Source organism: Salvelinus alpinus, chromosome 3 (assembly GCF_045679555.1).
Source record: "Salvelinus alpinus chromosome 3, SLU_Salpinus.1, whole genome shotgun sequence".
Classification (NCBI taxonomy): Eukaryota; Metazoa; Chordata; class Actinopteri; order Salmoniformes; family Salmonidae; genus Salvelinus; species Salvelinus alpinus.
In genome coordinates, this window is record NC_092088.1 from 1,517,582 (window position 1) to 1,544,541 (window position 26,960).

Sequence of the window (26,960 nt, forward strand, 5' to 3'; positions counted from 1 at the left end):
ATTTTATTAGTTGACTCCACCAGTATTGTTCTTCAGGTCCTGGCCTCTCTAGTCAGGTCATCCATTATTTTATTAGTTGACTCCACCAGTATTGTTCTTCAGGTCCTGGGCCTCTCTAGTCAGGTCATCCATTATTTTATTAGTTGACTCCACCAGTATTGTTCTTCAGGTCCTGGGCCTCTCTAGTGAGATCATCCATTATTTTATTAGTTGACTCCACCAGTATTGTTCTTCAGGTCCTGGACCTCTCTAGTCAGGTCCATTATTTTATTAGTTGACTCCACCAGTATTGTTCTTCAGGTCCTGGGCCTCTCTAGTCAGATCATCCATTATTTTATTAGTTGACTCCACCAGTATTGTTCTTCAGGTCCTGGACCTCTCTAGTCAGGTCCATTATTTTATTAGTTGACTCCACCAGTATTGTTCTTCAGGTCCTGGGCCTCTCTAGTCAGGTCCATTAGTTTATTAGTTGACTCCACCAGTATTGTTCTTCAGGTCCTGGGCCTCTCTAGTCAGGTCCATTATTTTATTAGTTGACTCCACCAGTATTGTTCTTCAGGTCCTGGGCCTCTCTAGTCAGATCATCCATTATTTTATTAGTTGACTCCACCAGTATTGTTCTTCAGGTCCAGGGCCTCTCTAGTCAGGTCCATTAGTTTATTAGTTGACTCCACCAGTATTGTTCTTCAGGTCCTGGGCCTCTCTAGTCAGGTCATCCATTATTGTATTAGTTGACTCCACCAGTATTGTTCTTCATGTCCTGGGCCTCTCTCGTCAGGTCATCCATTATTGTATTAGTTGACTCCACCAGTATTGTTCTTCAGGTCCTGGACCTCTCTAGTCAGGTCCATTATTTAATTAGTTGACTCCACCAGTATTGTTCTTCAGGTCCTGGGCCTCTCTAGTCAGGTCCATTATTGTATTAGTTGACTCCACCAGTATTGTTCTTCAGGTCCTGGACCTCTCTAGTCAGGTCATCCATTATTTTATTAGTTGACTCCACCAGTATTGTTCTTCAGGTCCTGGGCCTCTCTAGTCAGATCATCCATTATTGTATTAGTTGACTCCACCAGTATTGTTCTTCAGGTCCTGGGCCTCTCTAGTCAGATCATCCATTATTTTATTAGTTGACTCCACCAGTATTGTTCTTCAGGTCCTGGGCCTCTCTAGTCAGATCATCCATTATTTTATTAGTTGACTCCACCAGTATTGTTCTTCAGGTCCTGGGCCTCTCTAGTCAGGTCATCCATTATTTTATTAGTTGACTCCACCAGTATTGTTCTTCAGGTCCTGGGCCTCTTTAGTCAGGTCATCCATTATTGTATTAGTTGACTCCACCAGTATTGTTCTTCAGGTCCTGGACCTCTCTAGTCAGGTCATCCATTATTGTATTAGTTGACTCCACCAGTATTGTTCTTCAGGTCCTGGACCTCTCTAGTCAGGTCATCCATTATTTTATTAGTTGACTCCACCAGTATTGTTCTTCAGGTCCTGGACCTCTCTAGTCAGGTCATCCATTATTGTATTAGTTGACTCCACCAGTATTGTTCTTCAGGTCCTGGGCCTCTCTAGTCAGGTCATCCATTATTTTATTAGTTGACTCCACCAGTATTGTTCTTCAGGTCCTGGACCTCTCTAGTCAGGTCATCCATTATTTTATTAGTTGACTCCACCAGTATTGTTCTTCAGGTCCTGGGCCTCTCTAGTCAGGTCCATTATTTTATTAGTTGACTCCACCAGTATTGTTCTTCAGGTCCTGGGCCTCTCTAGTCAGGTCCATTATTTTATTAGTTGACTCCGCCAGTATTGTTCTTCAGGTCCTGGACCTCTCTAGTCAGGTCCATTATTTAATTAGTTGACTCCGCCAGTATTGTTCTTCAGGTCCTGGGCCTCTCTAGTCAGGTCATCCATTATTTTATTAGTTGACTCCACCAGTATTGTTCTTCAGGTCCTGGGCCTCTCTAGTCAGGTCATCCATTATTTTATTAGTTGACTCCACCAGTATTGTTCTTCAGGTCCTGGGCCTCTCTAGTCAGGTCATCCATTATTTTATTAGTTGACTCCACCAGTATTGTTCTTCAGGTCCTGGGCCTCTCTAGTGAGATCATCCATTATTTTATTAGTTGACTCCACCAGTATTGTTCTTCAGGTCCTGGACCTCTCTAGTCAGGTCCATTATTTTATTAGTTGACTCCACCAGTATTGTTCTTCAGGTCCTGGGCCTCTCTAGTCAGATCATCCATTATTTTATTAGTTGACTCCACCAGTATTGTTCTTCAGGTCCTGGACCTCTCTAGTCAGGTCCATTATTTTATTAGTTGACTCCACCAGTATTGTTCTTCAGGTCCTGGGCCTCTCTAGTCAGGTCCATTAGTTTATTAGTTGACTCCACCAGTATTGTTCTTCAGGTCCTGGGCCTCTCTAGTCAGGTCCATTAGTTTATTAGTTGACTCCACCAGTATTGTTCTTCAGGTCCTGGGCCTCTCTAGTCAGATCATCCATTATTTTATTAGTTGACTCCACCAGTATTGTTCTTCAGGTCCAGGGCCTCTCTAGTCAGGTCCATTAGTTTATTAGTTGACTCCACCAGTATTGTTCTTCAGGTCCTGGGCCTCTCTAGTCAGGTCATCCATTATTGTATTAGTTGACTCCACCAGTATTGTTCTTCATGTCCTGGGCCTCTCTAGTCAGGTCATCCATTATTGTATTAGTTGACTCCACCAGTATTGTTCTTCAGGTCCTGGACCTCTCTAGTCAGGTCCATTATTTAATTAGTTGACTCCACCAGTATTGTTCTTCAGGTCCTGGGCCTCTCTAGTCAGGTCCATTATTGTATTAGTTGACTCCACCAGTATTGTTCTTCAGGTCCTGGACCTCTCTAGTCAGGTCATCCATTATTTTATTAGTTGACTCCACCAGTATTGTTCTTCAGGTCCTGGGCCTCTCTAGTCAGATCATCCATTATTGTATTAGTTGACTCCACCAGTATTGTTCTTCAGGTCCTGGGCCTCTCTAGTCAGATCATCCATTATTTTATTAGTTGACTCCACCAGTATTGTTCTTCAGGTCCTGGGCCTCTCTAGTCAGATCATCCATTATTTTATTAGTTGACTCCACCAGTATTGTTCTTCAGGTCCTGGGCCTCTCTAGTCAGATCATCCATTATTTTATTAGTTGACTCCACCAGTATTGTTCTTCAGGTCCTGGACCTCTCTAGTCAGGTCATCCATTATTTTATTAGTTGACTCCACCAGTATTGTTCTTCAGGTCCTGGGCCTCTCTAGTCAGGTCATCCATTATTTTATTAGTTGACTCCACCAGTATTGTTCTTCAGGTCCTGGGCCTCTCTAGTCAAGTCATCCATTATTTTATTAGTTGACTCCACCAGTATTGTTCTTCAGGTCCTGGGCCTCTCTAGTCAGGTCATCCATTATTTTATTAGTTGACTCCACCAGTATTGTTCTGCAGGTCCTGGGCCTCTCTAGTCAGGTCCATTATTTTATTAGTTGACTCCACCAGTATTGTTCTTCAGGTCCAGGGCCTCTCTAGTCAGGTCATCCATTATTTTATTAGTTGACTCCACCAGTATTGTTCTTCAGGTCCTGGGCCTCTCTAGTCAGGTCATCCATTATTTTAATAGTTGACTCCACCAGTATTGTTCTGCAGGTCCTGGGCCTCTCTAGTCAGGTCCATTATTTTATTAGTTGACTCCACCAGTATTGTTCTTCAGGTCCTGGGCCTCTCTAGTCAGGTCCATTATTTTATTAGTTGACTCCACCAGTATTGTTCTTCAGGTCCTGGGCCTCTCTAGTCAGGTCATCCATTATTTTATTAGTTGACTCCACCAGTATTGTTCTTCAGGTCCTGGACCTCTCTAGTCAGGTCATCCATTATTTTATTAGTTGACTCCACCAGTATTGTTCTTCAGGTCCTGGGCCTCTCTAGTCAGGTCATCCATTATTTTATTAGTTGACTCCACCAGTATTGTTCTTCAGGTCCTGGGCCTCTCTAGTCAAGTCATCCATTATTTTATTAGTTGACTCCACCAGTATTGTTCTTCAGGTCCTGGGCCTCTCTAGTCAGGTCATCCATTATTTTATTAGTTGACTCCACCAGTATTGTTCTTCAGGTCCTGGGCCTCTCTAGTCAGGTCATCCATTATTTTATTAGTTGACTCCACCAGTATTGTTCTTCAGGTCCAGGGCCTCTCTAGTCAGGTCATCCATTATTTTATTAGTTGACTCCACCAGTATTGTTCTTCAGGTCCTGGGCCTCTCTAGTCAGGTCATCCATTATTTTATTAGTTGACTCCACCAGTATTGTTCTGCAGGTCCTGGGCCTCTCTAGTCAGGTCCATTATTTTATTAGTTGACTCCACCAGTATTGTTCTTCAGGTCCTGGGCCTCTCTAGTCAGGTCCATTATTTTATTAGTTGACTCCACCAGTATTGTTCTTCAGGTCCTGGGCCTCTCTAGTCAGGTCATCCATTATTTTATTAGTTGACTCCACCAGTATTGTTCTTCAGGTCCTGGGCCTCTCTAGTCAGGTCCATTATTTTATTAGTTGACTCCACCAGTATTGTTCTTCAGGTCCTGGGCCTCTCTAGTCAGGTCCATTATTTTATTAGTTGACTCCACCAGTATTGTTCTTCAGGTCCTGGGCCTCTCTAGTCAGGTCCATTATTTTATTAGTTGACTCCACCAGTATTGTTCTTCAGGTCCTGGGCCTCTCTAGTCAGGTCATCCATACTGTATTAGTTGACTCCACCAGTATTTGGACGCAACACTTGAGGCTATTGTCTTGATGTTGTAACAACTGCTTATATAAATATTTTAGTTTGTTTAAAAGATCCTTCACCTGTGAGAGACACCACAGTCCTCAACAGTGTTCCCGCTGACTTTGGTCTTTGCCATGGTAACAACGTACAGTACCAGTCAATACCAAGAGTGTGCAAAGCTGTCATCAAGGCAAATGGTGGCTATTTTGAAGAACATAAAATATAAAATATATTTTGATTTGTTTAACACTTTTTTGGTTACTACATGATTCCATATGTGTAAGTCGTTAGTTTTGATGTTATTCTACAATGTAGAAAATAGTAAAAATAAAGAAAACCCTTGAATGAGTAGGTGTGTCCAAACTTTTGACTGGTTACTCCTCGCAGTTCCAGACAGGTCAGGGAAGATTGAAAACATTAACAAACAGAAGTGGTCTAGACAGCCTAAAGCCCAGGACAATCCATGGTCCCGTCCACAATGGCTAACTATGTCGCAGTCTGCGTTCAAGCACTCAAGAAAACCCCACTAGCTTGATAGGCAGCTGGCTAACAGCTAGGCTAGCTGCTACGCCAAACAGCTCCTCTAACCCAGCCTTGGTCGGCAGGATCACTAGACAGATAGTAGCAGTCCCAGCAACTGATGCCAACTGCGTCACGGGATCCAAACTCAAAAGGTAGCTAGCTAGTAACAACACTTTTTCAAAAGACTTTCAAAACTTTCAAAACAACAAAACAGCATCAGGATATATGATAAACAGATTAGCAGCAGCTATATACAGGGTCAGTAGATACAGTATGTATAGGGGTCAGGTGACTATATACAGGGTCAGTAGATACAGTATGTATACGGGTCAGGGGACTATATACAGGGTCAGTAGATACAGTATGTATAGGGGTCAGGGGACTATATACAGGGTCAGTAGATACAGTATGTATAGGGGTCAGGGGACTATATACAGGGTCAGTAGAAACAGTATGTATAGGGGTCAGGGGACTATATACAGGGTCAGTAGATACAGTATGTATAGGGGTCAGGGGACTATATACAGGGTCAGTAGATACAGTATGTATAGGGGTCAGGGGACTATATACAGGGTCAGTAGATACAGTATGTATAGGGGTCAGGGGACTATATACAGGGTCAGTAGATACAGTATGTATAGGGGTCAGGGGACTATATACAGGGTCAGTAGATACAGTATGTATAGGGGTCAGGGGACTATATACAGGGTCAGTAGATACAGTATGTATAGGGGTCAGGGGACTATATACAGGGTCAGTAGATACAGTATGTATAGGGGTCAGGGGACTATATACAGGGTCAGTAGATACAGTATGTATAGGGGTCAGGGGACTATATACAGGGTCAGTAGATACAGTATGTATAGGGGTCAGGGGACTATATACAGGGTCAGTAGATACAGTATGTATAGGGGTCAGGTGACTATATACAGGGTCAGTAGATACAGTATGTATAGGGGTCAGGGGACTATATACAGGGTCAGTAGATACAGTATGTATAGGGGTCAGGGGACTATATACAGGGTCAGTAGATACAGTATGTATAGGGGTCAGGGGACTATATACAGGGTCAGTAGATACAGTATGTATAGGGGTCAGGGGACTATATACAGGGTCAGTAGATACAGTACGTATAGGGGTCAGGTGACTATATACAGGGTCAGTAGATACAGTATGTATAGGGGTCAGGGGACTATATACAGGGTCAGTAGATACAGTACGTATAGGGGTCAGGTGACTATATACAGGGTCAGTAGATACAGTATGTATAGGGGTCAGGGGACTATATACAGGGTCAGTAGATACAGTATGTATAGGGGTCAGGGGACTATATACAGGGTCAGTAGATACAGTATGTATAGGGGTCAGGGGACTATATACAGGGTCAGTAGATACAGTATGTATAGGGGTCAGGTGACTATATACAGGGTCAGTAGATACAGTATGTATAGGGGTCAGGGGACTATATACAGGGTCAGTAGATACAGTATGTATAGGGGTCAGGGGACTATATACAGGGTCAGTAGATACAGTATGTATAGGGGTCAGGGGACTATATACAGGGTCAGTAGATACAGTATGTATAGGGGTCAGGGGACTATATACAGGGTCAGTAGATACAGTACGTATAGGGGTCAGGTGACTATATACAGGGTCAGTAGATACAGTATGTATAGGGGTCAGGGGACTATATACAGGGTCAGTAGATACAGTACGTATAGGGGTCAGGTGACTATATACAGGGTCAGTAGATACAGTATGTATAGGGGTCAGGGGACTATATACAGGGTCAGTAGATACAGTATGTATAGGGGTCAGGGGACTATATACAGGGTCAGTAGATACAGTATGTATAGGGGTCAGGGGACTATATACAGGGTCAGTAGATACAGTATGTATAGGGGTCAGGGGACTATATACAGGGTCAGTAGATACAGTATGTATAGGGGTCAGGGGACTATATACAGGGTCAGTAGATACAGTATGTATAGGGGTCAGGTGACTATATACAGGGTCAGTAGATACAGTATGTATAGGGGTCAGGGGACTATATACAGGGTCAGTATGTATAGGGTTCAGGTGACTATATACAGGGTCAGTAGATACAGTATGTATAGGGGTCAGGGGACTATATACAGGGTCAGTAGATACAGTATGTATAGGGGTCAGGGGACTATATACAGGGTCAGTATGTATAGGGGTCAGGGGACTATATACAGGGTCAGTAGATACAGTATGTATAGGGGTCAGGGGACAATATACAGGGTCAGTAGATACAGTATGTATAGGGGTCAGGGGACTATATACAGGGTCAGTAGATACAGTATGTATAGGGGTCAGGGGACTATATACAGGGTCAGTAGATACAGTATGTATAGGGGTCAGGTGACTATATACAGGGTCAGTAGATACAGTATGTATAGGGGTCAGGGGACTATATACAGGGTCAGTATGTATAGGGGTCAGGTGACTATATACAGGGTCAGTAGATACAGTATGTATAGGGGTCAGGGGACTATATACAGGGTCAATAGATACAGTATGTATAGGGGTCAGGGGACTATATACAGGGTCAGTAGATACAGTATGTATAGGGGTCAGGTGACTATATACAGGGTCAGTAGATACAGTATGTATAGGGGTCAGGGGACTATATACAGGGTCAGTAGATACAGTATGTATAGGGGTCAGGGGACTATATACAGGGTCAGTAGATACAGTATGTATAGGGGTCAGGTGACTATATACAGGGTCAGTAGATACAGTATGTATAGGGGTCAGGGGACTATATACAGGGTCAGTAGATACAGTATGTATAGGGGTCATGGGACTATATACAGGGTCAGTAGATACAGTATGTATAGGGGTCAGGTGACTATATACAGGGTCAGTAGATACAGTATGTATAGGGGTCAGGGGACTATATACAGGGTCAGTAGATACAGTATGTATAGGGGTCAGGTGACTATATACAGGGTCAGTAGATACAGTATGTATAGGGGTCAGGGGACTATATACAGGGTCAGTAGATACAGTATGTATAGGGGTCAGGGGACTATATACAGGGTCAGTAGATACAGTATGTATAGGGGTCAGGTGACTATATACAGGGTCAGTAGATACAGTATGTATAGGGGTCAGGGGACTATATACAGGGTCAGTATGTATAGGGTTCAGGTGACTATATACAGGGTCAGTAGATACAGTATGTATAGGGGTCAGGGGACTATATACAGGGTCAGTAGATACAGTATGTATAGGGGTCAGGGGACTATATACAGGGTCAGTATGTATAGGGGTCAGGGGACTATATACAGGGTCAGTAGATACAGTATGTATAGGGGTCAGGGGACAATATACAGGGTCAGTAGATACAGTATGTATAGGGGTCAGGGGACTATATACAGGGTCAGTAGATACAGTATGTATAGGGGTCAGGGGACTATATACAGGGTCAGTAGATACAGTATGTATAGGGGTCAGGTGACTATATACAGGGTCAGTAGATACAGTATGTATAGGGGTCAGGGGACTATATACAGGGTCAGTATGTATAGGGGTCAGGTGACTATATACAGGGTCAGTAGATACAGTATGTATAGGGGTCAGGGGACTATATACAGGGTCAATAGATACAGTATGTATAGGGGTCAGGGGACTATATACAGGGTCAGTAGATACAGTATGTATAGGGGTCAGGTGACTATATACAGGGTCAGTAGATACAGTATGTATAGGGGTCAGGGGACTATATACAGGGTCAGTAGATACAGTATGTATAGGGGTCAGGGGACTATATACAGGGTCAGTAGATACAGTATGTATAGGGGTCAGGTGACTATATACAGGGTCAGTAGATACAGTATGTATAGGGGTCAGGGGACTATATACAGGGTCAGTAGATACAGTATGTATAGGGGTCATGGGACTATATACAGGGTCAGTAGATACAGTATGTATAGGGGTCAGGTGACTATATACAGGGTCAGTAGATACAGTATGTATAGGGGTCAGGGGACTATATACAGGGTCAGTAGATACAGTATGTATAGGGGTCAGGTGACTATATACAGGGTCAGTAGATACAGTATGTATAGGGGTCAGGGGACTATATACAGGGTCAGTAGATACAGTATGTATAGGGGTCAGGGGACTATATACAGGGTCAGTAGATACAGTATGTATAGGGGTCAGGTGACTATATACAGGGTCAGTAGATACAGTATGTATAGGGGTCAGGGGACTATATACAGGGTCAGTAGATACAGTATGTATAGGGGTCAGGTAACTAGACATCAGGATATATGATAATCAGAGTAGCAGCAGCATATATGATGATTGTATGTGAGTGTGTGCGTGCGTGTAGAGTCAGTATAAATGTGTGTGCATGCTATGTGTGTTTAGGAGTGTCATTCTGCCATTCTGTTAGCTATTTATCAGTCTTATGGTTTGGGGATAGAAACTGTTCAGAAGCCTGTTGGTGTCAGACTTGATACATCAGTACCGTTTGCTGTGCGGAAGCAGAGAGAACAGTCTATGGCTTGATCTCTGTCTTACTCCTGACTTCTCTCTGTCATTGCCTGGGGTTATGGTCTGTTTGACTACGACACCGCTGTGTGGTGCGCTCCAGTCCGACTCCCTCCTCCTCTCCTCTGCATGACATCACTACATTATTTCACACGTCTATTGTAAGAGAAGAAGGGAGAAAGAGTATATCTGAATGTGCATCCTCATTGTTCTCCCAGATATCTAGATAGTACAGCAGACTATGCTACCATCCTCATTGTTCTCCCAGATATCTAGACAGTACAGCAGACTACGCTACCCATCCTCATTGTTCTCCCAGATATCTAGATAGTACAGCAGACTATGCTACCATCCTCATTGTTCTCCCAGATATTTAGACAGTACAAGAGACTATGCTACCATCCTCATTGTTCTCCCAGATATATAGACAGTACAGCAGACTATGCTACCATCCTCATTGTTCTCCCAGATATCTAGATAGTACAGCAGACTATGCTACCATCCTCATTGTTCTCCCAGATATCTAGACAGTACAGCAGACTATGCTACCATCCTCATTGTTCTCCCAGATATCTAGACAGTACAGCAGACTATGCTACCATCCTCATTGTTCTCCCAGATATCTAGATAGTACAGCAGACTATGCTACCATCCTCATTGTTCTCCCAGATATCTAGACAGTACAGCAGACTATGCTACCCATCCTCATTGTTCTCCCAGATATCTAGACAGTACAGCAGACTGTGCTACCATCCTCATTGTTCTCCCAGATATCTAGATAGTACAGCAGACTGTGCTACCATCCTCATTGTTCTCCCAGATATCTAGATAGTACAGCAGACTGTGCTACCATCCTCATTGTTCTCCCAGATATCTAGACAGTACAGCAGACTATGCTACCATCCTCATTCTTCTCCCAGATATCTAGACAGTACAACAGACTATGCTACCATCCTCATTGTTCTCCCAGATATCTAGACAGTACAACAGACTATGCTACCATCCTCATTCTTCTCCCAGATATCTAGACAGTACAGCAGACTATGCTACCATCCTCATTGTTCTCCCAGATATCTAGACAGTACAGCAGACTATGCTACCATCCTCATTGTTCTCCCAGATATCTAGACAGTACAGCAGACTATGCTACCATCCTCATTGTTCTCCCAGATATCTAGACAGTACAGCAGACTATGCTACCATCCTCATTGTTCTCCCAGATATATAGACAGTACAGCAGACTATGCTACCATCCTCATTGTTCTCCCAGATATCTAGACAGTACAGCAGACTATGCTACCATCCTCATTGTTCTCCCAGATATCTAGACAGTACAGCAGACTATGCTACCATCCTCATTGTTCTCCCAGATATCTAGATAGTACAGCAGACTGTGCTACCATCCTCATTGTTCTCCCAGATATCTAGACAGTACAACAGACTGTGCTACCATCCTCATTGTTCTCCCAGATATCTAGACAGTACAACAGACTGTGCTACCATCCTCATTGTTCTCCCATATATCTAGATAGTACAGCAGACTATGCTACCATCCTCATTGTTCTCCCAGATATATAGACAGTACAACAGACTATGCTAAACATCCTCATTGTTCTCCCAGATATCTAGATAGTACAACAGACTATGCTAAACATCCTCATTGTTCTCCCAGATATCTAGATAGTACAGCAGACTATGCTAAACATCCTCATTGTTCTCCCAGATATCTAGATAGTACAGCAGACTATGCTACCATCCAGTGTTTTGTTCTACTTGAATAGTTTTTTTTCTGTAAGAATCTAAAGAAGGTAGTTTTTTCTAGTTTATGAACAAAGAAAAGAGAACATGGTGAAAGGCTCTACTATAGAGGGTGCAAAATCATTGAAGCTGGAGACTCATATCTCCCTCACTAGCTTTAAGCATCAGCTGTCAGAGCAGCTCACAGATCACTGCACCTGTACATAGCCCATCTGTAAATAGCCCATCCAACTACCTCATCCCCATATTGTCTTTTATTTATTTTTGCTCCTTTGCACCCCAATATCTCTACTTGCACATTCATCTTCTGCACATCTATCACTCCAGTGTTTAATTGCTAAATTGTAATTGCTTCACTACCACGGCCTATTGATTACCTTCCTCCCTAATCTTACCTCATTTGCACACACTGACTTTTCTATTGTGTTATTGACTGTATGTTTGTTTATTCCATGTGTAACTCTGTGTTGTTGTTTGTGTCGAACTGCTTTCTTTATCTTGGCCAGGTCGCAGTTGTAAATGAGAACTTGTTCTCAACCAGCCTACCTGGTTAAATAAAGGTATTTTTTTTAAAGGGTCTCTAGTCTCCCAGGGATCCCTGCTGCTGTTCTAATGTTTACTGTAATCAGGAACCTACCTGGCAGACGACAGACTCAGTGCATGGACTCATCCCAGATAACTATTAGCATTAAGCCCAACTAACGATTAGCGTTTAGCCCAGTGAACTATTAGCATTTAGACCAAATAACCATTACCAATTAGCCATTAGCCCAGTGAACTATTAGCATTTAGACCAAATAACCATTACCAATTAGCCCAATTAGCCATTATCCATTAGCCCAGTGAACTATTAGCATTTAGACCAGATAGCAATTAGCAGTTAGACCAGATAACCATTAGCATTAGCATAATCATGAGTGTGTGTGGAGCTATTTGTCTGGGCATGTAAAAAGTCAGTTTGTCTGATTGTTCCTGTCTGCCCTCTCCTCTCCTCTCCTCTCCTCTCCTCTCCTCTCCTCTCCTCTCCTCTCCTCTCCTCTCCTCTCCTCTCCTCTCCTCTCCTCTCCTCTCCTCTCCTCTCCTCTCCTCTCCTCTCCTCTCCTCTCCTGCAGTGGATGGGAACCTGGGTCCAGTAGCAGTGTGTGTAGTCTGATAGTTGTCTTATTGTGTTCTGTCTTTCAGAACACCAGAACTACTTCGGAGTGGATGAGAACCTGGGTCCAGTAGCAGTCAGCATCAGGAGAGAGAAGCTGGATGAAGGGAAAGAGAAGGAATGGATGCAATACAACTACCGGGTCACGTTCAGGACCAGTCAGGTAAAAACAATACATAGATGGAGGGAGGGAGGGAGGGAGGGAGGGAGGGAGAGGGAGGGAGAGGGAGGGAGAGGGAGGGAGAGAGGGAGGGAGAGGGAGGGAGAGGGAGGGAGAGGGAGGGAGGGAGGGAGGGAGGGAGGGAGGGAGGGAGGGAGGGAGGGAGGGAGGGAGAGAGAGAGAGGGAGAGAGAGAGAGGGAGAGAGAGAGAGGGAGAGAGAGAGAGAGAGAGAGAGAGAGAGAGAGAGAGAGAGAGAGAGAGAGAGAGAGAGAGAGAGAGAGAGAGAGAGAGAGAGAGAGAGAGAGAGAGAGAGAGAGAGAGAGAGAGAGAGAGAGAGAGAGAGAGAGAGAGATTTCTATTGAATGGGTGTACCGTCACAGCAGCAAGATTTGTGACATGTTGCCACAAGAAAAGGGCAACCAGTGAAGAACAAACACACATTTTAAATTGTGTTTTTGACATTGGATAGAAGTAGAGACTCAGAGCTAGATGGTATAAATGGTATATCATACACTACAGTTAAGGAACATTGGGAAAGTAATTCTGCTTTGAAAGTTTAATAACTCGTAACCCTACTTTTTTGAAAACGGCCCATGAATGGTTTGGTACACCTACTGGAGAGCTTTGTCCCATTCAGCATCGTTCACACCCTCTTAAGCCTTAGCCCCACCCATCTCTTTAATGATTCACATGTGAGACCATGTGGTAAACACACGGTATATCAAGAGAGGATGGCTTTCACGTTCCTCCTGGGCCATGTACAGCGTTCCTCACTGAGTTCCCTGAATTCCTATCGGACCTTGTAGTCATGGCAGATAATATAAAACATTTTGGTGACTTTAATATTCACATGAAAAGTCCACAGGCCCACTCCAAAAGGCTTTCGGAGCCATCTTCGACTCAGTGGGTTTTGTCCAACATTTCTCCGGACCTACGCATTGCCGCAGTCATACTTTGGGCCTAGCTTTGTCCCGTGGAATAAATATTGTGGACCTTAATGTTTTTCCTCTTAATCCTGGACTATCGGACCACCATTTTATTACGTATAATATAATAATCTGCTCAGACCCCAATCAAGGATCATCAAAAGCCGTGTTATTAATTCTCGGACAACCCAAAGATTCCTTGATGCCCTCCCAGACTCCATCCACCTATCCAAGGACGTCAGAGTACTAAAATCGGTTAACCACCTAACTGAGGAACTAAGCGTAATGTTGCGTAATACCCTAGATGCAGTCACACCCCTAAAAACAAAAAACATTTGTCATAAGAAAATAGCTCCCTGGTATACAGAAAATACCCGAGCTCTGAAGCAAGCTTCCAGAAAATTGGAACGGAAATGGCACCACACCAAACTGTAAGTCTTCCGATTAGCTTGCAAAGACAGTACCGTGCAGTATCAAAGAGCCCTCATTGCTGCTCGATCATCCTATTTCTCCAACTTAATTGAGTAGAATGAGAACAATCCAAAATGTATTTTTATACTGTCGCAAAGCTAACTCAAAAGCATTCCCCAAGAGAGGATGGCTTTCACGTCAGCAGTGATAAATTCATGAACCTCTTTTATGAAAAGATCATGATCATTAGAAAGCAAATTACAGACTCCTCTTTATATCTGCGTATTCCTCCAAAGCTGAGTCTGCCCAACACTGCCAGGACCTAGGATCAAGGGAGACTCAAGTTTTTGAATCCTGTATCTATTGACACTTTCGTGAAAATAGCAATGTCCTCTAAACCTTCAAGCTGCATACTGGATCCTATTCCAACTAAACTACTGAAAGAGATGCTTCCTGTGCTTGGCTCTCCTATGTTGAACATAATAAATGCCTCCCTATGCACCAGATATGTACCAAACTCACTAAAAGTGGCAGTAATAAAGCCTCTCTTGAAAAAGCCAAACCTTGACCCAGAAAAATATTTAAAATGTAAAATTATCGGCCTATATCGAATCTCCCATTCCTCTCAAAATATTTTGAAAAAGCTGTTGCGCAGCAACTCACTGCCTTTCTGAAGACAAACAAAGTGTACGAATCGGGGTGGCAGGTAGCCTAGTAGTTAGAGCGTGGGGTGGCAGGTAGCCTAGTGGTTAGAGCGTGGGGTGGCAAGTAGCCTAGTGGTTAGAGCGTGGGGTGGCAGGTAGCCTAGTAGTTAGAGCGTTGGGCGGCAGGTAGCCTAGTAGTTAGAGCGTTGGGTGGCAGGTAGCCTAGAGGTTAGAGTGTGGGGTGGCAGGTAGCCTAGTAGTTAGAGTGTGGGGTGGCAGGTAGCCTAGTAGTTAGAGCGTGGGGTGGCAGGTAGCCTAGTGGTTAGAGCGTTGGGTGGCAGGTAGCCTAGTGGTTAGAGCGTTGGGAGGCAGGTAGCCTAGTGGTTAGAGCGTTGGGGCGGCAGGTAGCCTAGTGGTTAGAGTGTTGGGAGGCAGGTAGCCTAGTGGTTAGAGCGTTGGGCGGCAGGTAGCCTAGTGGTTAGAGCGTTGGGCGGCAGGTAGCCTAGTGGTTAGAGCGTGGAGAGGCAGGTAGCCTAGTGGTTAGAGCGTTGGGAGGCAGGTAGCCTAGTGGTTAGAGCGTTGGGTGGCAGGTAGGCTAGTAGTTAGAGCGTGGGGCGGCAGGTAGCCTAGTGGTTAGAGCGTTGGGTGGCAGGTAACCTAGTGGTTATAGAGTTGGGAGGCAGGTAGCCTAGTGGTTAGAGCGTGGGGTGGCAGGTAGCCTAGTGGTTAGAGCGTTGGGAGGCAGGTAGCCTAGTGGTTAGAGCGTTGGGCGGCAGGTAGCCTAGTGGTTAGAGCGTTGGGAGGCAGGTAGCCTAGTGGTTAGAGCGTTGGGAGGCAGGTAGCCTAGTGGTTAGAGCGTTGGGTGGCAGGTAGCCTAGTGGTTAGAGCGTTGGGAGGCAGGTAGCCTAGTGGTTAGAGCGTTGGGTGGCAGGTAGCCTAGTGGTTAGAGCGTTGGGAGGCAGGTAGCCTAGTGGTTAGAACGTTGGGAGGCGGGTAGCCTAGTGGTTAGAGCGTTGGGCGGCAGGTAGCCTAGTGGTTAGAGCGTTGGGCGGCAGGTAGCCTAGTGGTTAGAGCGTTGGGCGGCAGGTAGCCTAGTGGTTAGAGCGTTGGGTGGCGGGTAGCCTAGTAGTTAGAGCGTGGGGTGGCAGGTAGCCTAGTGGTTAGAGCATTGGGTGGCGGGTAGCCTAGTAGTTAGAGCGTGGGGTGGCAGGTAGCCTAGTGGTTAGAGCGTGGGGAGGCAGGTAGCCTAGTGGTTAGAGCGTTGGGTGGCGGGTAGCCTAGTAGTTAGAGCGTGGGGTGGCAGGTAGCCTAGTGGTTAGAGCATTGGGTGGCGGGTAGCCTAGTAGTTAGAGCGTGGGGTGGCAGGTAGCCTAGTGGTTAGAGCATGGGGAGGCAGGTAGCCTAGTGGTTAGAGCGTTGGGCGGCATGTAGCCTAGTGGTTAGAGCGTGGAGAGGCAGGTAGCCTAGTGGTTAGAGCGTTGGGAGGCAGGTAGCCTAGTGGTTAGAGCGTTGGGTGGCAGGTAGGCTAGTAGTTAGAGCGTGGGGCGGCAGGTAGCCTAGTGGTTAGAGCGTTGGGTGGCAGGTAACCTAGTGGTTAGAGAGTTGGGAGGCAGGTAGCCTAGTGGTTAGAGCGTGGGGTGGCAGGTAGCCTAGTGGTTAGAGCGTTGGGAGGCAGGTAGCCTAGTGGTTAGAGCGTTGGGAGGCAGGTAGCCTAGTGGTTAGAGCGTTGGGCGGCAGGTAGCCTAGTGGTTAGAGCGTTGGGAGGCAGGTAGCCTAGTGGTTAGAGCGTTGGGAGGCAGGTAGCCTAGTGGTTAGAGCGTTGGGTGGCAGGTCGCCTAGTGGTTAGAGCGTTGGGAGGCAGGTAGCCTAGTGGTTAGAGCGTGGGGTGGCAGGTAGCCTAGTGGTTAGAGCGTTGGGAGGCAGGTAGCCTAGTGGTTAGAGCGTTGGGAGGCAGGTAGCCTAGTGGTTAGAGCATTGGGAGGCAGGTGCCCTAGTGGTTAGAGCGTTGGGTGGCAGGTAGCCTAGTGGTTAGAGCGTTGGGAGGCAGGTAGCCTAGTGGTTAGAGCGTTGGCGGCAGGTAGCCTAGTGGTTAGAGCGTGGGGTGGCAGGTAGCCTAGTGGTTAGAGCGTTGGGAGGCAGGTAGCCTAGTGGTTAGAGCGTTAGGTAGCATGTAGCCTAGTGGTTAGAGCGTGGGGTGGCAGGTAGCCTAGTGGTTAGAGCGTGGAGTGGCAGGTAGCCTAGTGGTTAGAGCGTTGGGTGGCAGGTATCCTAGTGGTTAGAGCGTGGGGTGGCAGGTAGCCTAGTGGTTAGAGCGTGGGGATGCAGGTAGCCTAGTGGTTAGAGCGTGGAGTGGCAGGTAGCCTAGTGGTTAGAGCGTTGGGTGACAGCTAGCCTAGTGGTTAGAGCGTTGGGAGGCAGGCAGCCTAGTGGTTAGAGTGTTGGGAGGCAGGTAGCCTAGTGGTTAGAGCGTTGGGTGGCAGGTAGCCTAGTGGTTAGAGCGTTGGGAGGCAGGTAGCCTAGTGGTTAGAGCGTTGGGAGGCAGGTAGCCTAGTGGTTAGAGCGTTGGGAGGCAGGTAGCCTAGTGGTTAGAGCGTTGGGAGGCAGGTAGCCTAGTGGTTAGAGCATTGGGAGGCAGGTAGCCTAGTGGTTAGAGCGTTGGGAGGCAGGTAGCCTAGTGGTTAGAGCGTTGGGAGGCAGGTAGCCTAGTGGTTAGAGCGTTGGGTGGCAGGTAGCCTAGTGGTTAGGGCGTTGGGCGGCAGGTAGCCTAGTGGTCAGAGCGTGGGGTGGCAGGTAGCCTAGTAGTTAGAGCGTTGGACGGCAGGTAGCCTAGTGGTTAGAGCGTTGGGAGGCAGGTAGCCTGGTGGTTAGAGCATTGGGTAGCAGGTAGCCTAGTGGTTAGAGCGTTGGGCGGCAGGTAGCCTAGTGGTTAGAGCGTTGGGAGGCAGGTAGCCTAGTGGTTAGAGTGTAGGGTGGCAGGTACCCTGGTGGTTAGAGCGTTGGGAGGCAGGTAGCCTAGTGGTTAGAGTGTTGGGTGGCAGGTAGCCTAGTGGTTAGAGCATGGGGTGGCAGGTAGCCTCGTGGTTAGAGCGTTGTGTGGCAGGTAGCCTAGTGGTTAGAGCGTGGGGTGGCAGGTAGCCTAGTGGTTAGAGCATGGGGTGGCAGGTAGCCTAGTGGTTAGAGCATGGGGTGGCAGGTAGCCTCGTGGTTAGAGCGTTGTGTGGCAGGTAGCCTAGTGGTTAGAGCATGGGGTGGCAGGTAGCCTAGTGGTTAGAGCGTTGGGTGGCAGGTATCCTAGTGGTTAGAGCGTTGGGCGGCGGGTAGCCTAGTAGTTAGAGCGTGGGGTGGCAGGTAGCCTAGTGGTTAGAGCATTGGGTGGCGGGTAGCCTAGTAGTTAGAGCGTGGGGTGGCAGGTAGCCTAGTGGTTAGAGCGTGGGGAGGCAGGTAGCCTAGTGGTTAGAGCGTTGGGTGGCGGGTAGCATAGTAGTTAGAGCGTGGGGTGGCAGGTAGCCTAGTGGTTAGAGCATTGGGTGGCGGGTAGCCTAGTAGTTAGAGCGTGGGGTGGCAGGTAGCCTAGTGGTTAGAGCATGGGGAGGCAGGTAGCCTAGTGGTTAGAGCGTTGGGCGGCAGGTAGCCTAGTGGTTAGAGCGTGGAGAGGCAGGTAGCCTAGTGGTTAGAGCGTTGGGAGGCAGGTAGCCTAGTGGTTAGAGCGTTGGGTGGCAGGTAGCCTAGTAGTTAGAGCGTGGGGCGGCAGGTAGCCTAGTGGTTAGAGCGTTGGGTGGCAGGTAACCTAGTGGTTAGAGAGTTGGGAGGCAGGTAGCCTAGTGGTTAGAGCGTGGGGTGGCAGGTAGCCTAGTGGTTAGAGCGTTGGGAGGCAGGTAGCCTAGTGGTTAGAGCGTTGGGAGGCAGGTAGCCTAGTGGTTAGAGCGTTGGGCGGCAGGTAGCCTAGTGGTTAGAGCGTTGGGAGGCAGGTAGCCTAGTGGTTAGAGCGTTGGGAGGCAGGTAGCCTAGTGGTTAGAGCGTTGGGTGGCAGGTAGCCTAGTGGTTAGAGCGTTGGGAGGCAGGTAGCCTAGTGGTTAGAGCGTGGGGTGGCAGGTAGCCTAGTGGTTAGAGCGTTGGGAGGCAGGTAGCCTAGTGGTTAGAGCGTTGGGAGGCAGGTAGCCTAGTGGTTAGAGCATTGGGAGGCAGGTAGCCTAGTGGTTAGAGCGTGGAGTGGCAGGTAGCCTAGTGGTTAGAGCGTTGGGTGGCAGGTAGCCTAGTGGTTAGAGCGTGGGGTGGCAGGTATCCTAGTGGTTAGAGCGTGGGGTGGCAGGTAGCCTAGTGGTTAGAGCGTGGAGTGGCAGGTAGCCTAGTGGTTAGAGCGTGGAGTGGCAGGTAGCCTAGTGGTTAGAGCGTTGGGTGACAGCTAGCCTAGTGGTTAGAGCGTTGGGAGGCAGGCAGCCTAGTGGTTAGAGCGTTGGGAGGCAGGTAGCCTAGTGGTTAGAGCGTTGGGAGGCAGGTAGCCTAGTGGTTAGAGCATTGGGAGGCAGGTAGCCTAGTGGTTAGAGTGTTGGGAGGCAGGTAGCCTAGTGGTTAGAGCGTTGGGTGGCAGGTAGCCTAGTGGTTAGAGCGTTGGGAGGCAGGTAGCCTAGTGGTTAGAGCGTTGGGAGGCAGGTAGCCTAGTGGTTAGAGCGTTGGGAGGCAGGTAGCCTAGTGGTTAGAGCGTTGGGAGGCAGGTAGCCTAGTGGTTAGAGCATTGGGAGGCAGGTAGCCTAGTGGTTAGAGCGTTGGGAGGCAGGTAGCCTAGTGGTTAGAGCGTTGGGAGGCAGGTAGCCTAGTGGTTAGAGCGTTGGGAGGCAGGTAGCCTAGTGGTTAGAGCGTTGGGAGGCAGGTAGCCTAGTGGTTAGAGCGTTGGGTGGCAGGTAGCCTAGTGGTTAGGGCGTTGGGCGGCAGGTAGCCTAGTGGTCAGAGCGTTGGGAGGCAGGTAGCCTAGTGGTTAGAGCGTTGGACGGCAGGTAGCCTAGTGGTTAGAGCGTGGGGTGGCAGGTAGCCTAGTAGTTAGAGCGTTGGACGGCAGGTAGCCTAGTGGTTAGAGCGTTGGGAGGCAGGTAGCCTGGTGGTTAGAGCATTGGGTAGCAGGTAGCCTAGTGGTTAGAGCGTTGGGCGGCAGGTAGCCTAGTGGTTAGAGCGTTGGGAGGCAGGTAGCCTAGTGGTTAGAGTGTAGGGTGGCAGGTACCCTGGTGGTTAGAGCGTTGGGAGGCAGGTAGCCTAGTAGTTAGAGCGTGGGGTGGCAGGTAGCCTAGTGGTTAGAGCGTTGGGTGGCAGGTAGCCTAGTGGTTAGAGTGTTGGGTGGCAGGTAGCCTAGTGGTTAGAGCATGGGGTGGCAGGTAGCCTCGTGGTTAGAGCGTTGTGTGGCAGGTAGCCTAGTGGTTAGAGCATGGGGTGGCAGGTAGCCTAGTGGTTAGAGCATGGGGTGGCAGGTAGCCTCGTGGTTAGAGCGTTGTGTGGCAGGTAGCCTAGTGGTTAGAGCATGGGGTGGCAGGTAGCCTAGTGGTTAGAGCGTTGGGTGGCAGGTATCCTAGTGGTTAGAGCGTTGGTTGGCGGGTAGCCTAGTAGATAGAGCGTGGGGTGGCAGGTAGCCTAGTGGTTAGAGCATTGGGTGGCAGGTAGCCTGGTGGTTAGAGTGTTGGGTGGCAGGTAGCCTAGTGGTTAGAGTGTTGGGTGGCAGGTAGCCTAGTGGTTAGAGCGTGGGGAGGCAGGTAGCCTAGTGGTTAGAGCGTTGGGTGGCAGGTAGCCTAGTGGTTAGAGCGTTGGGAGGCCGGTAGCCTAGTGGTTAGAGCGTTGGGAGGCATGTAGCCTAGTGGTTAGAGCGTTGGGTGGCAGGTAGCCTAGTGGTTAGAGCGTTGGGAGGCAGGTAGCCTAGTGGTTAGAGCGTTGGGAGGCAGGTAGCCTAGTGGTTAGAGCGTTGGGAGGCAGGTAGCCTAGTGGTTAGAGCGTTGGGAGGCAGGTAGCCTAGTGGTTAGAGCGTTGGGAGGCAGGTAGCCTAGTGGTTAGAGCGTTGGGAGGCAGGTAGCCTAGTGGTTAGAGCGTGGGGTGGCAGGTAGCCTGGTGGTTAGAGCGTTGGGCGGAAGGTAGCCTAGTGGTTAGAGCGTTGGGCGGCAGGTAGCCTGGTGGTTAGAGCGTTGGGAGGCAGGTAGCCTAGTGGTTAGAGCGTGGGGTGGCAGGTAGCCTAGTGGTTAGAGCGTTGGGAGGCAGGTAGCCTAGTGGTTAGAGTGTTGGGTGGCAGGTAGCCTAGTGGTTAGAGCGTGGGGTGGCAGGTAGCCTAGTGGTTAGAGCGTGGGGTGGCAGGTAGCCTAGTGGTTAGAGCGTGGAGTGGCAGGTAGCCTAGTGGTTAGAGCGTTGGGTGACAGCTAGCCTAGTGGTTAGAGCGTTGGGAGGCAGGCAGCCTAGTGGTTAGAGTGTTGGGAGGCAGGTAGCCTAGTGGTTAGAGCGTTGGGTGGCAGGTAGCCTAGTGGTTAGAGCGTTGGGAGGCAGGTAGCCTAGTGGTTAGAGCGTTGGGAGGCAGGTAGCCTAGTGGTTAGAGCGTTGGGAGGCAGGTAGCCTAGTGGTTAGAGCATTGGGAGGCAGGTAGCCTAGTGGTTAGAGCGTTGGGAGGCAGGTAGCCTAGTGGTTAGAGCGTTGGGAGGCAGGTAGCCTAGTGGTTAGAGCGTTGGGAGGCAGGTAGCCTAGTGGTTAGAGCGTTGGGAGGCAGGTAGCCTAGTGGTTAGAGCGTTGGGTGGCAGGTAGCCTAGTGGTTAGGGCGTTGGGCGGCAGGTAGCCTAGTGGTCAGAGCGTTGGGAGGCAGGTAGCCTAGTGGTTAGAGCGTTGGACGGCAGGTAGCCTAGTGGTTAGAGCGTGGGGTGGCAGGTAGCCTAGTAGTTAGAGCGTTGGACGGCAGGTAGCCTAGTGGTTAGAGCGTTGGGAGGCAGGTAGCCTGGTGGTTAGAGCATTGGGTAGCAGGTAGCCTAGTGGTTAGAGCGTTGGACGGCAGGTAGCCTAGTGGTTAGAGCGTTGGGAGGCAGGTAGCCTGGTGGTTAGAGCGTTGGGAGGCAGGTAGCCTGGTGGTTAGAGCGTTGGGAGGCAGGTAGCCTGGTGGTTAGAGCATTGGGTAGCAGGTAGCCTAGTAGTTAGAGCGTTGGACGGCAGGTAGCCTAGTGGTTAGAGCGTTGGGAGGCAGGTAGCCTGGTGGTTAGAGCATTGGGTAGCAGGCAGCCTAGTGGTTAGAGTGTTGGGAGGCAGGTAGCCTAGTGGTTAGAGCGTTGGGTGGCAGGTAGCCTAGTGGTTAGAGCGTTGGGAGGCAGGTAGCCTAGTGGTTAGAGCGTTGGGAGGCAGGTAGCCTAGTGGTTAGAGCGTTGGGAGGCAGGTAGCCTAGTGGTTAGAGCGTTGGGAGGCAGGTAGCCTAGTGGTTAGAGCATTGGGAGGCAGGTAGCCTAGTGGTTAGAGCGTTGGGAGGCAGGTAGCCTAGTGGTTAGAGCGTTGGGAGGCAGGTAGCCTAGTGGTTAGAGCGTTGGGAGGCAGGTAGCCTAGTGGTTAGAGCGTTGGGAGGCAGGTAGCCTAGTGGTTAGAGCGTTGGGTGGCAGGTAGCCTAGTGGTTAGGGCGTTGGGCGGCAGGTAGCCTAGTGGTCAGAGCGTTGGGAGGCAGGTAGCCTAGTGGTTAGAGCGTTGGACGGCAGGTAGCCTAGTGGTTAGAGCGTGGGGTGGCAGGTAGCCTAGTAGTTAGAGCGTTGGACGGCAGGTAGCCTAGTGGTTAGAGCGTTGGGCGGCAGGTAGCCTGGTGGTTAGAGCATTGGGTAGCAGGTAGCCTAGTGGTTAGAGCGTTGGGCGGCAGGTAGCCTAGTGGTTAGAGCGTTGGGAGGCAGGTAGCCTAGTGGTTAGAGTGTAGGGTGGCAGGTACCCTGGTGGTTAGAGCGTTGGGAGGCAGGTAGCCTAGTAGTTAGAGCGTGGGGTGGCAGGTAGCCTAGTGGTTAGAGCGTTGGGTGGCAGGTAGCCTAGTGGTTAGAGTGTTGGGTGGCAGGTAGCCTAGTGGTTAGAGCGTTGGGTGGCAGGTAGCCTAGTGGTTAGAGTGTTGGGTGGCAGGTAGCCTAGTGGTTAGAGCATGGGGTGGCAGGTAGCCTCGTGGTTAGAGCGTTGTGTGGCAGGTAGCCTAGTGGTTAGAGCGTGGGGTGGCAGGTAGCCTAGTGGTTAGAGCATGGGGTGGCAGGTAGCCTAGTGGTTAGAGCATGGGGTGGCAGGTAGCCTCGTGGTTAGAGCGTTGTGTGGCAGGTAGCCTAGTGGTTAGAGCATGGGGTGGCAGGTAGCCTAGTGGTTAGAGCGTTGAGTGGCAGGTATCCTAGTGGTTAGAGCGTTGGGCGGCAGGTAGCCTAGTGGTTAGAGCGTTGGTTGGCGGGTAGCCTAGTAGTTAGAGCGTAGGGTGGCAGGTAGCCTAGTGGTTAGAGCATTGGGTGGCAGGTAGCCTGGTGGTTAGAGTGTTGGGTGGCAGGTAGCCTAGTGGTTAGAGTGTTGGGTGGCAGGTAGCCTAGTGGTTAGAGCGTGGGGAGGCAGGTAGCCTACTGGTTAGAGCGTAAGGTGGCAGGTAGCCTAGTGGTTAGAGCGTTGGGAGGCAGGTAGCCTAGTGGTTAGAGCGTTGGGAGGCATGTAGCCTAGTGGTTAGAGCGTTGGGTGGCAGGTAGCCTAGTGGTTAGAGCGTTGGGAGGCAGGTAGCCTAGTGGTTAGAGCGTTGGGAGGCAGGTAGCCTAGTGGTTAGAGCATTGGCAGGCAGGTAGCCTAGTGGTTAGAGCGTTGGGAGGCAGGTAGCCTAGTGGTTAGAGCGTTGGGAGGCAGGTAGCCTAGTGGTTAGAGCGTTGGGAGGCAGGTAGCCTAGTGGTTAGAGCGTGGGGTGGCAGGTAGCCTGGTGGTTAGAGCGTTGGGCGGAAGGTAGCCTAGTGGTTAGAGCGTTGGGCGGCAGGTAGCCTGGTGGTTAGAGCGTTGGGAGGCAGGTAGCCTAGTGGTTAGAGCGTGGGGTGGCAGGTAGCCTAGTGGTTAGAGCGTTGGGAGGCAGGTAGCCTAGTGGTTAGAGCATTGGGAGGCAGGTAGCCTAGTGGTTAGAGCGTTAGGTAGCATGTAGCCTAGTGGTTAGAGCGTTGGGCGGCAGGTAGCCTGGTGGTTAGAGCGTTGGGAGGCAGGTAGCCTGGTGGTTAGAGCGTTGGGGGGCAGGTAGCCTAGTGGTTAGAGCGTTGGGCGGCAGGTAGCCTAGTGGTTAGAGCGTGGGGTGGCAGGTAGCCTAGTGGTTAGAGCGTTGGGAGGCAGGTAGCCTAGTGGTTAGAGCATTGGGAGGCAGGTAGCCTAGTGGTTAGAGCGTTAGGTAGCATGTAGCCTAGTGGTTAGAGCGTTGGGCGGCAGGTAGCCTGGTGGTTAGAGCGTTGGGAGGCAGGTAGCCTGGTGGTTAGAGCGTTGGGGGGCAGGTAGCCTAGTGGTTAGAGCGTTGGGCGGCAGGTAGCCTAGTGGTTAGAGCGTGGGGTGGCAGGTAGCCTAGTGGTTAGAGCGTTGGGAGGCAGGTAGCCTAGTGGTTAGAGCGTGGGGTGGCAGGTAGCCTAGTGGTTAGAGCGTTGGGAGGCAGGTAGCCTAGTGGTTAGAGCATTGGGAGGCAGGTAGCCTAGTGGTTAGAGCGTTAGGTAGCATGTAGCCTAGTGGTTAGAGCGTTGGGCGGCAGGTAGCCTGGTGGTTAGAGCGTTGGGAGGCAGGTAGCCTGGTGGTTAGAGCGTTGGGGGGCAGGTAGCCTAGTGGTTAGAGCGTTGGGCGGCAGGTAGCCTAGTGGCTAGAAGGTTGGACTAGTATCAGAAAGGTTGCAAGATTGAATCCACGAGCTGACAAGGGAAAAATCTGTCGTTCTGCTCCCGAACAAGGCAGTTGACCCACTGTTCCCCGGTAGGCCGTCATTGAAAATAAGAATTTGTTCTTAACTGGCTTGCCTAGTTAAATAAAGATTCAATTTAAAGGCTCCAATCTGGTTTTAGACTCCATCATAGCACTGAGATTGCACTTGTGAAGGTGGTAAATGACCTTTTAATGGCATCAGACCGAGGCTCTGCATCTGTCCTCGTGCTCCTAGACCTTAGTGCTGCTTTTGACACCATCGATCACCACATTCTTTTGGAGAGATTGGAAACCCAAATTGGTCTACACGGACAAGTTCTGGCCTGGTTTAGATCTTATCTGTTGGAAAGATATCAGTTTGCCAGCAAGCTAACAGTATGCTTTATCTTGAAATAAAAATGTCTGTCTGACAACATTAGAAAGGTATAACTGGATGAACACGTCACGGCAGACTGGAACCATTAACTCCGTTCTGTTTGTAGCTGCATCTTCTCTGGCCGGCGGTTCTGGTTCACACTGACCATGGCCTGAGTAGAAAGTAGCTCATCACTACATCCTACTGATCTGTCAATTATGTCTGCTAAATTCAGGGCATCAATGTTGATGAGAAAAGTAGCAAAACGTTTATAGTTCTCGATTGCTAACGTTATATCTTTCAAAAACAGTGCGGTAGTCAGTCAGTCAGTCAGCCAGTCATGACTGTTAGTCAGCCAGTCAGTCAGCCAGTCATGACTCTGTTATTCAGCCAGTCAGTCAGCCAGTCAGCCAGTAATGACTCTGTTAGTCAGCCAGTCAGTCAGCCAGTCATGACTCTGTTAGTCAGCCAGTCAGTCAGTCAGCCAGTCAGTCAGCCAGGTAGTCAGTCAGTCAGTAAGCCAGTTATTTAATCAGTCAGTCAGCCAGCCAGTTAGTCATAAAGTCAGCAAGTGAGTCAATCAGTCAGCCAGATTGTCAGCCAGCCAGTCAGTGTGTCAGTCAGTCAGTGTGTCAGTCAGCCAGTCAGTGTGTCAATCAGCCAGTTAGCTAGCTAGTCAGTCAGTCATCCAATTAGTCATTCAACATTTCTGCCAGCCAGTCAGTTAGTCAGCCATCTAGTCACTAGGCCAGTCTCTCATTTAGTCAACCAGGCAGTTAGTCAGCCAGTCAGTGTGTCAGCCAGTCAGCCAGCCAGTCAGTCAGTCAGTCATCCAGCCAGTCATCCAGCCAGTTGCCCAGTCAGTCAGTCAGTCAGCCAGTCAGCCAGTCGGTGTGTCAGTCAGCCAGTCAGTCAGTCAGTCAGCCAGCCAGTCAGTGTGTCAGTCAGCCAGTTAGTTAGTCAGTCAGTCATCCAATTAGTCATTCAGCCATTCTGACAGCCAGTCAGTTAGTCAGTCATCCAGTCACTCAGCCAGTCTCTCATTTAGTCAACCAGGCAGTTAGTCAGCCAGCCAGTCAGTCAGTTAGTCAGCCAGTCAGTCAGTCAGGCAGTTATTCAGTCAGCCACCAGCCAGTCAGTCAGTCAGCCAGTTATTCAGTCACCCACCAAGTCAGTCAGTCAGTCAGCCAGTTATTCAGTCAGTCAACCAGCCAGTCTGTCAGTCAACCAGCCAGTTAGTCAGTCAGCCAGTTAATCATAAAGTCAGCCAGTCATTCAGTCACCCAGTCAGTCAGTCAGTCAGTCAGTGTGTCAGTCAGTCAGCCAGCCAGTCAGTGTGTCAGTCAGCCAGTCACTCAGTCAGTGTGTCAGTCAGCCAGTCACTCAGTCAGTTAGTCAGTCAGTCAGCCAGTCAGCCAGTCAGTCAGTGTGTCAGTCAGGCAGTCAGTCATCCAGTCAGTCACTCAGCCAGTCAGTTAGTCAGCCAGTCAGTTAGTCAACCAGTTAATCAATCAGTCAGTCGCTAATCAGTCAGCCAGTTAGTCAGCCAGCTAGTCAGTCAGTCATATCGTTTGTCAGTCAGCCAATCAGTCAGTCAGCCATTCAGCCAGCCAGCCAATCAGTCAGTCAGCCAGTCAGCCAGTTAATCAGCCAGTCAGCCAGTTAGTCAGCCAGTCATTCTGTCAGCCATCCAGCCTTTCAGTTAGCCAGTCAGCCAGTTAGTTAGTCATCCAGTCAGCCAGTCAGCCAGTTAGTTAGTCATCCAGTCAGCCAGTCAGCCAGCCAGCCAGTCAGTCAGTCATTCCGTCAGCCAGCCAGCCTGTCAGTCAGCCAGTCAGCCAGTCAGCCAGTTAGTTAGT

The 26,960-nt window shown here is 49.2% G+C and overlaps 1 protein-coding gene across 4 annotated transcripts in view; it reads left to right on the top strand.

Annotated features, from left to right (window-relative positions):
* Window positions 1–26,960, top strand: part of sipa1l2 (signal induced proliferation associated 1 like 2) — a 467,180-nt gene that overhangs the window by 213,667 nt on the left and 226,553 nt on the right. For all 4 annotated transcript variants that reach the window (XM_071391253.1, XM_071391254.1, XM_071391255.1 and 1 more), the window contains exon 6: window positions 12,767–12,900. In XM_071391253.1, the coding sequence (XP_071247354.1) occupies window positions 12,767–12,900 (134 nt within the window). The remainder of the gene's footprint in view (window positions 1–12,766; window positions 12,901–26,960) is intronic.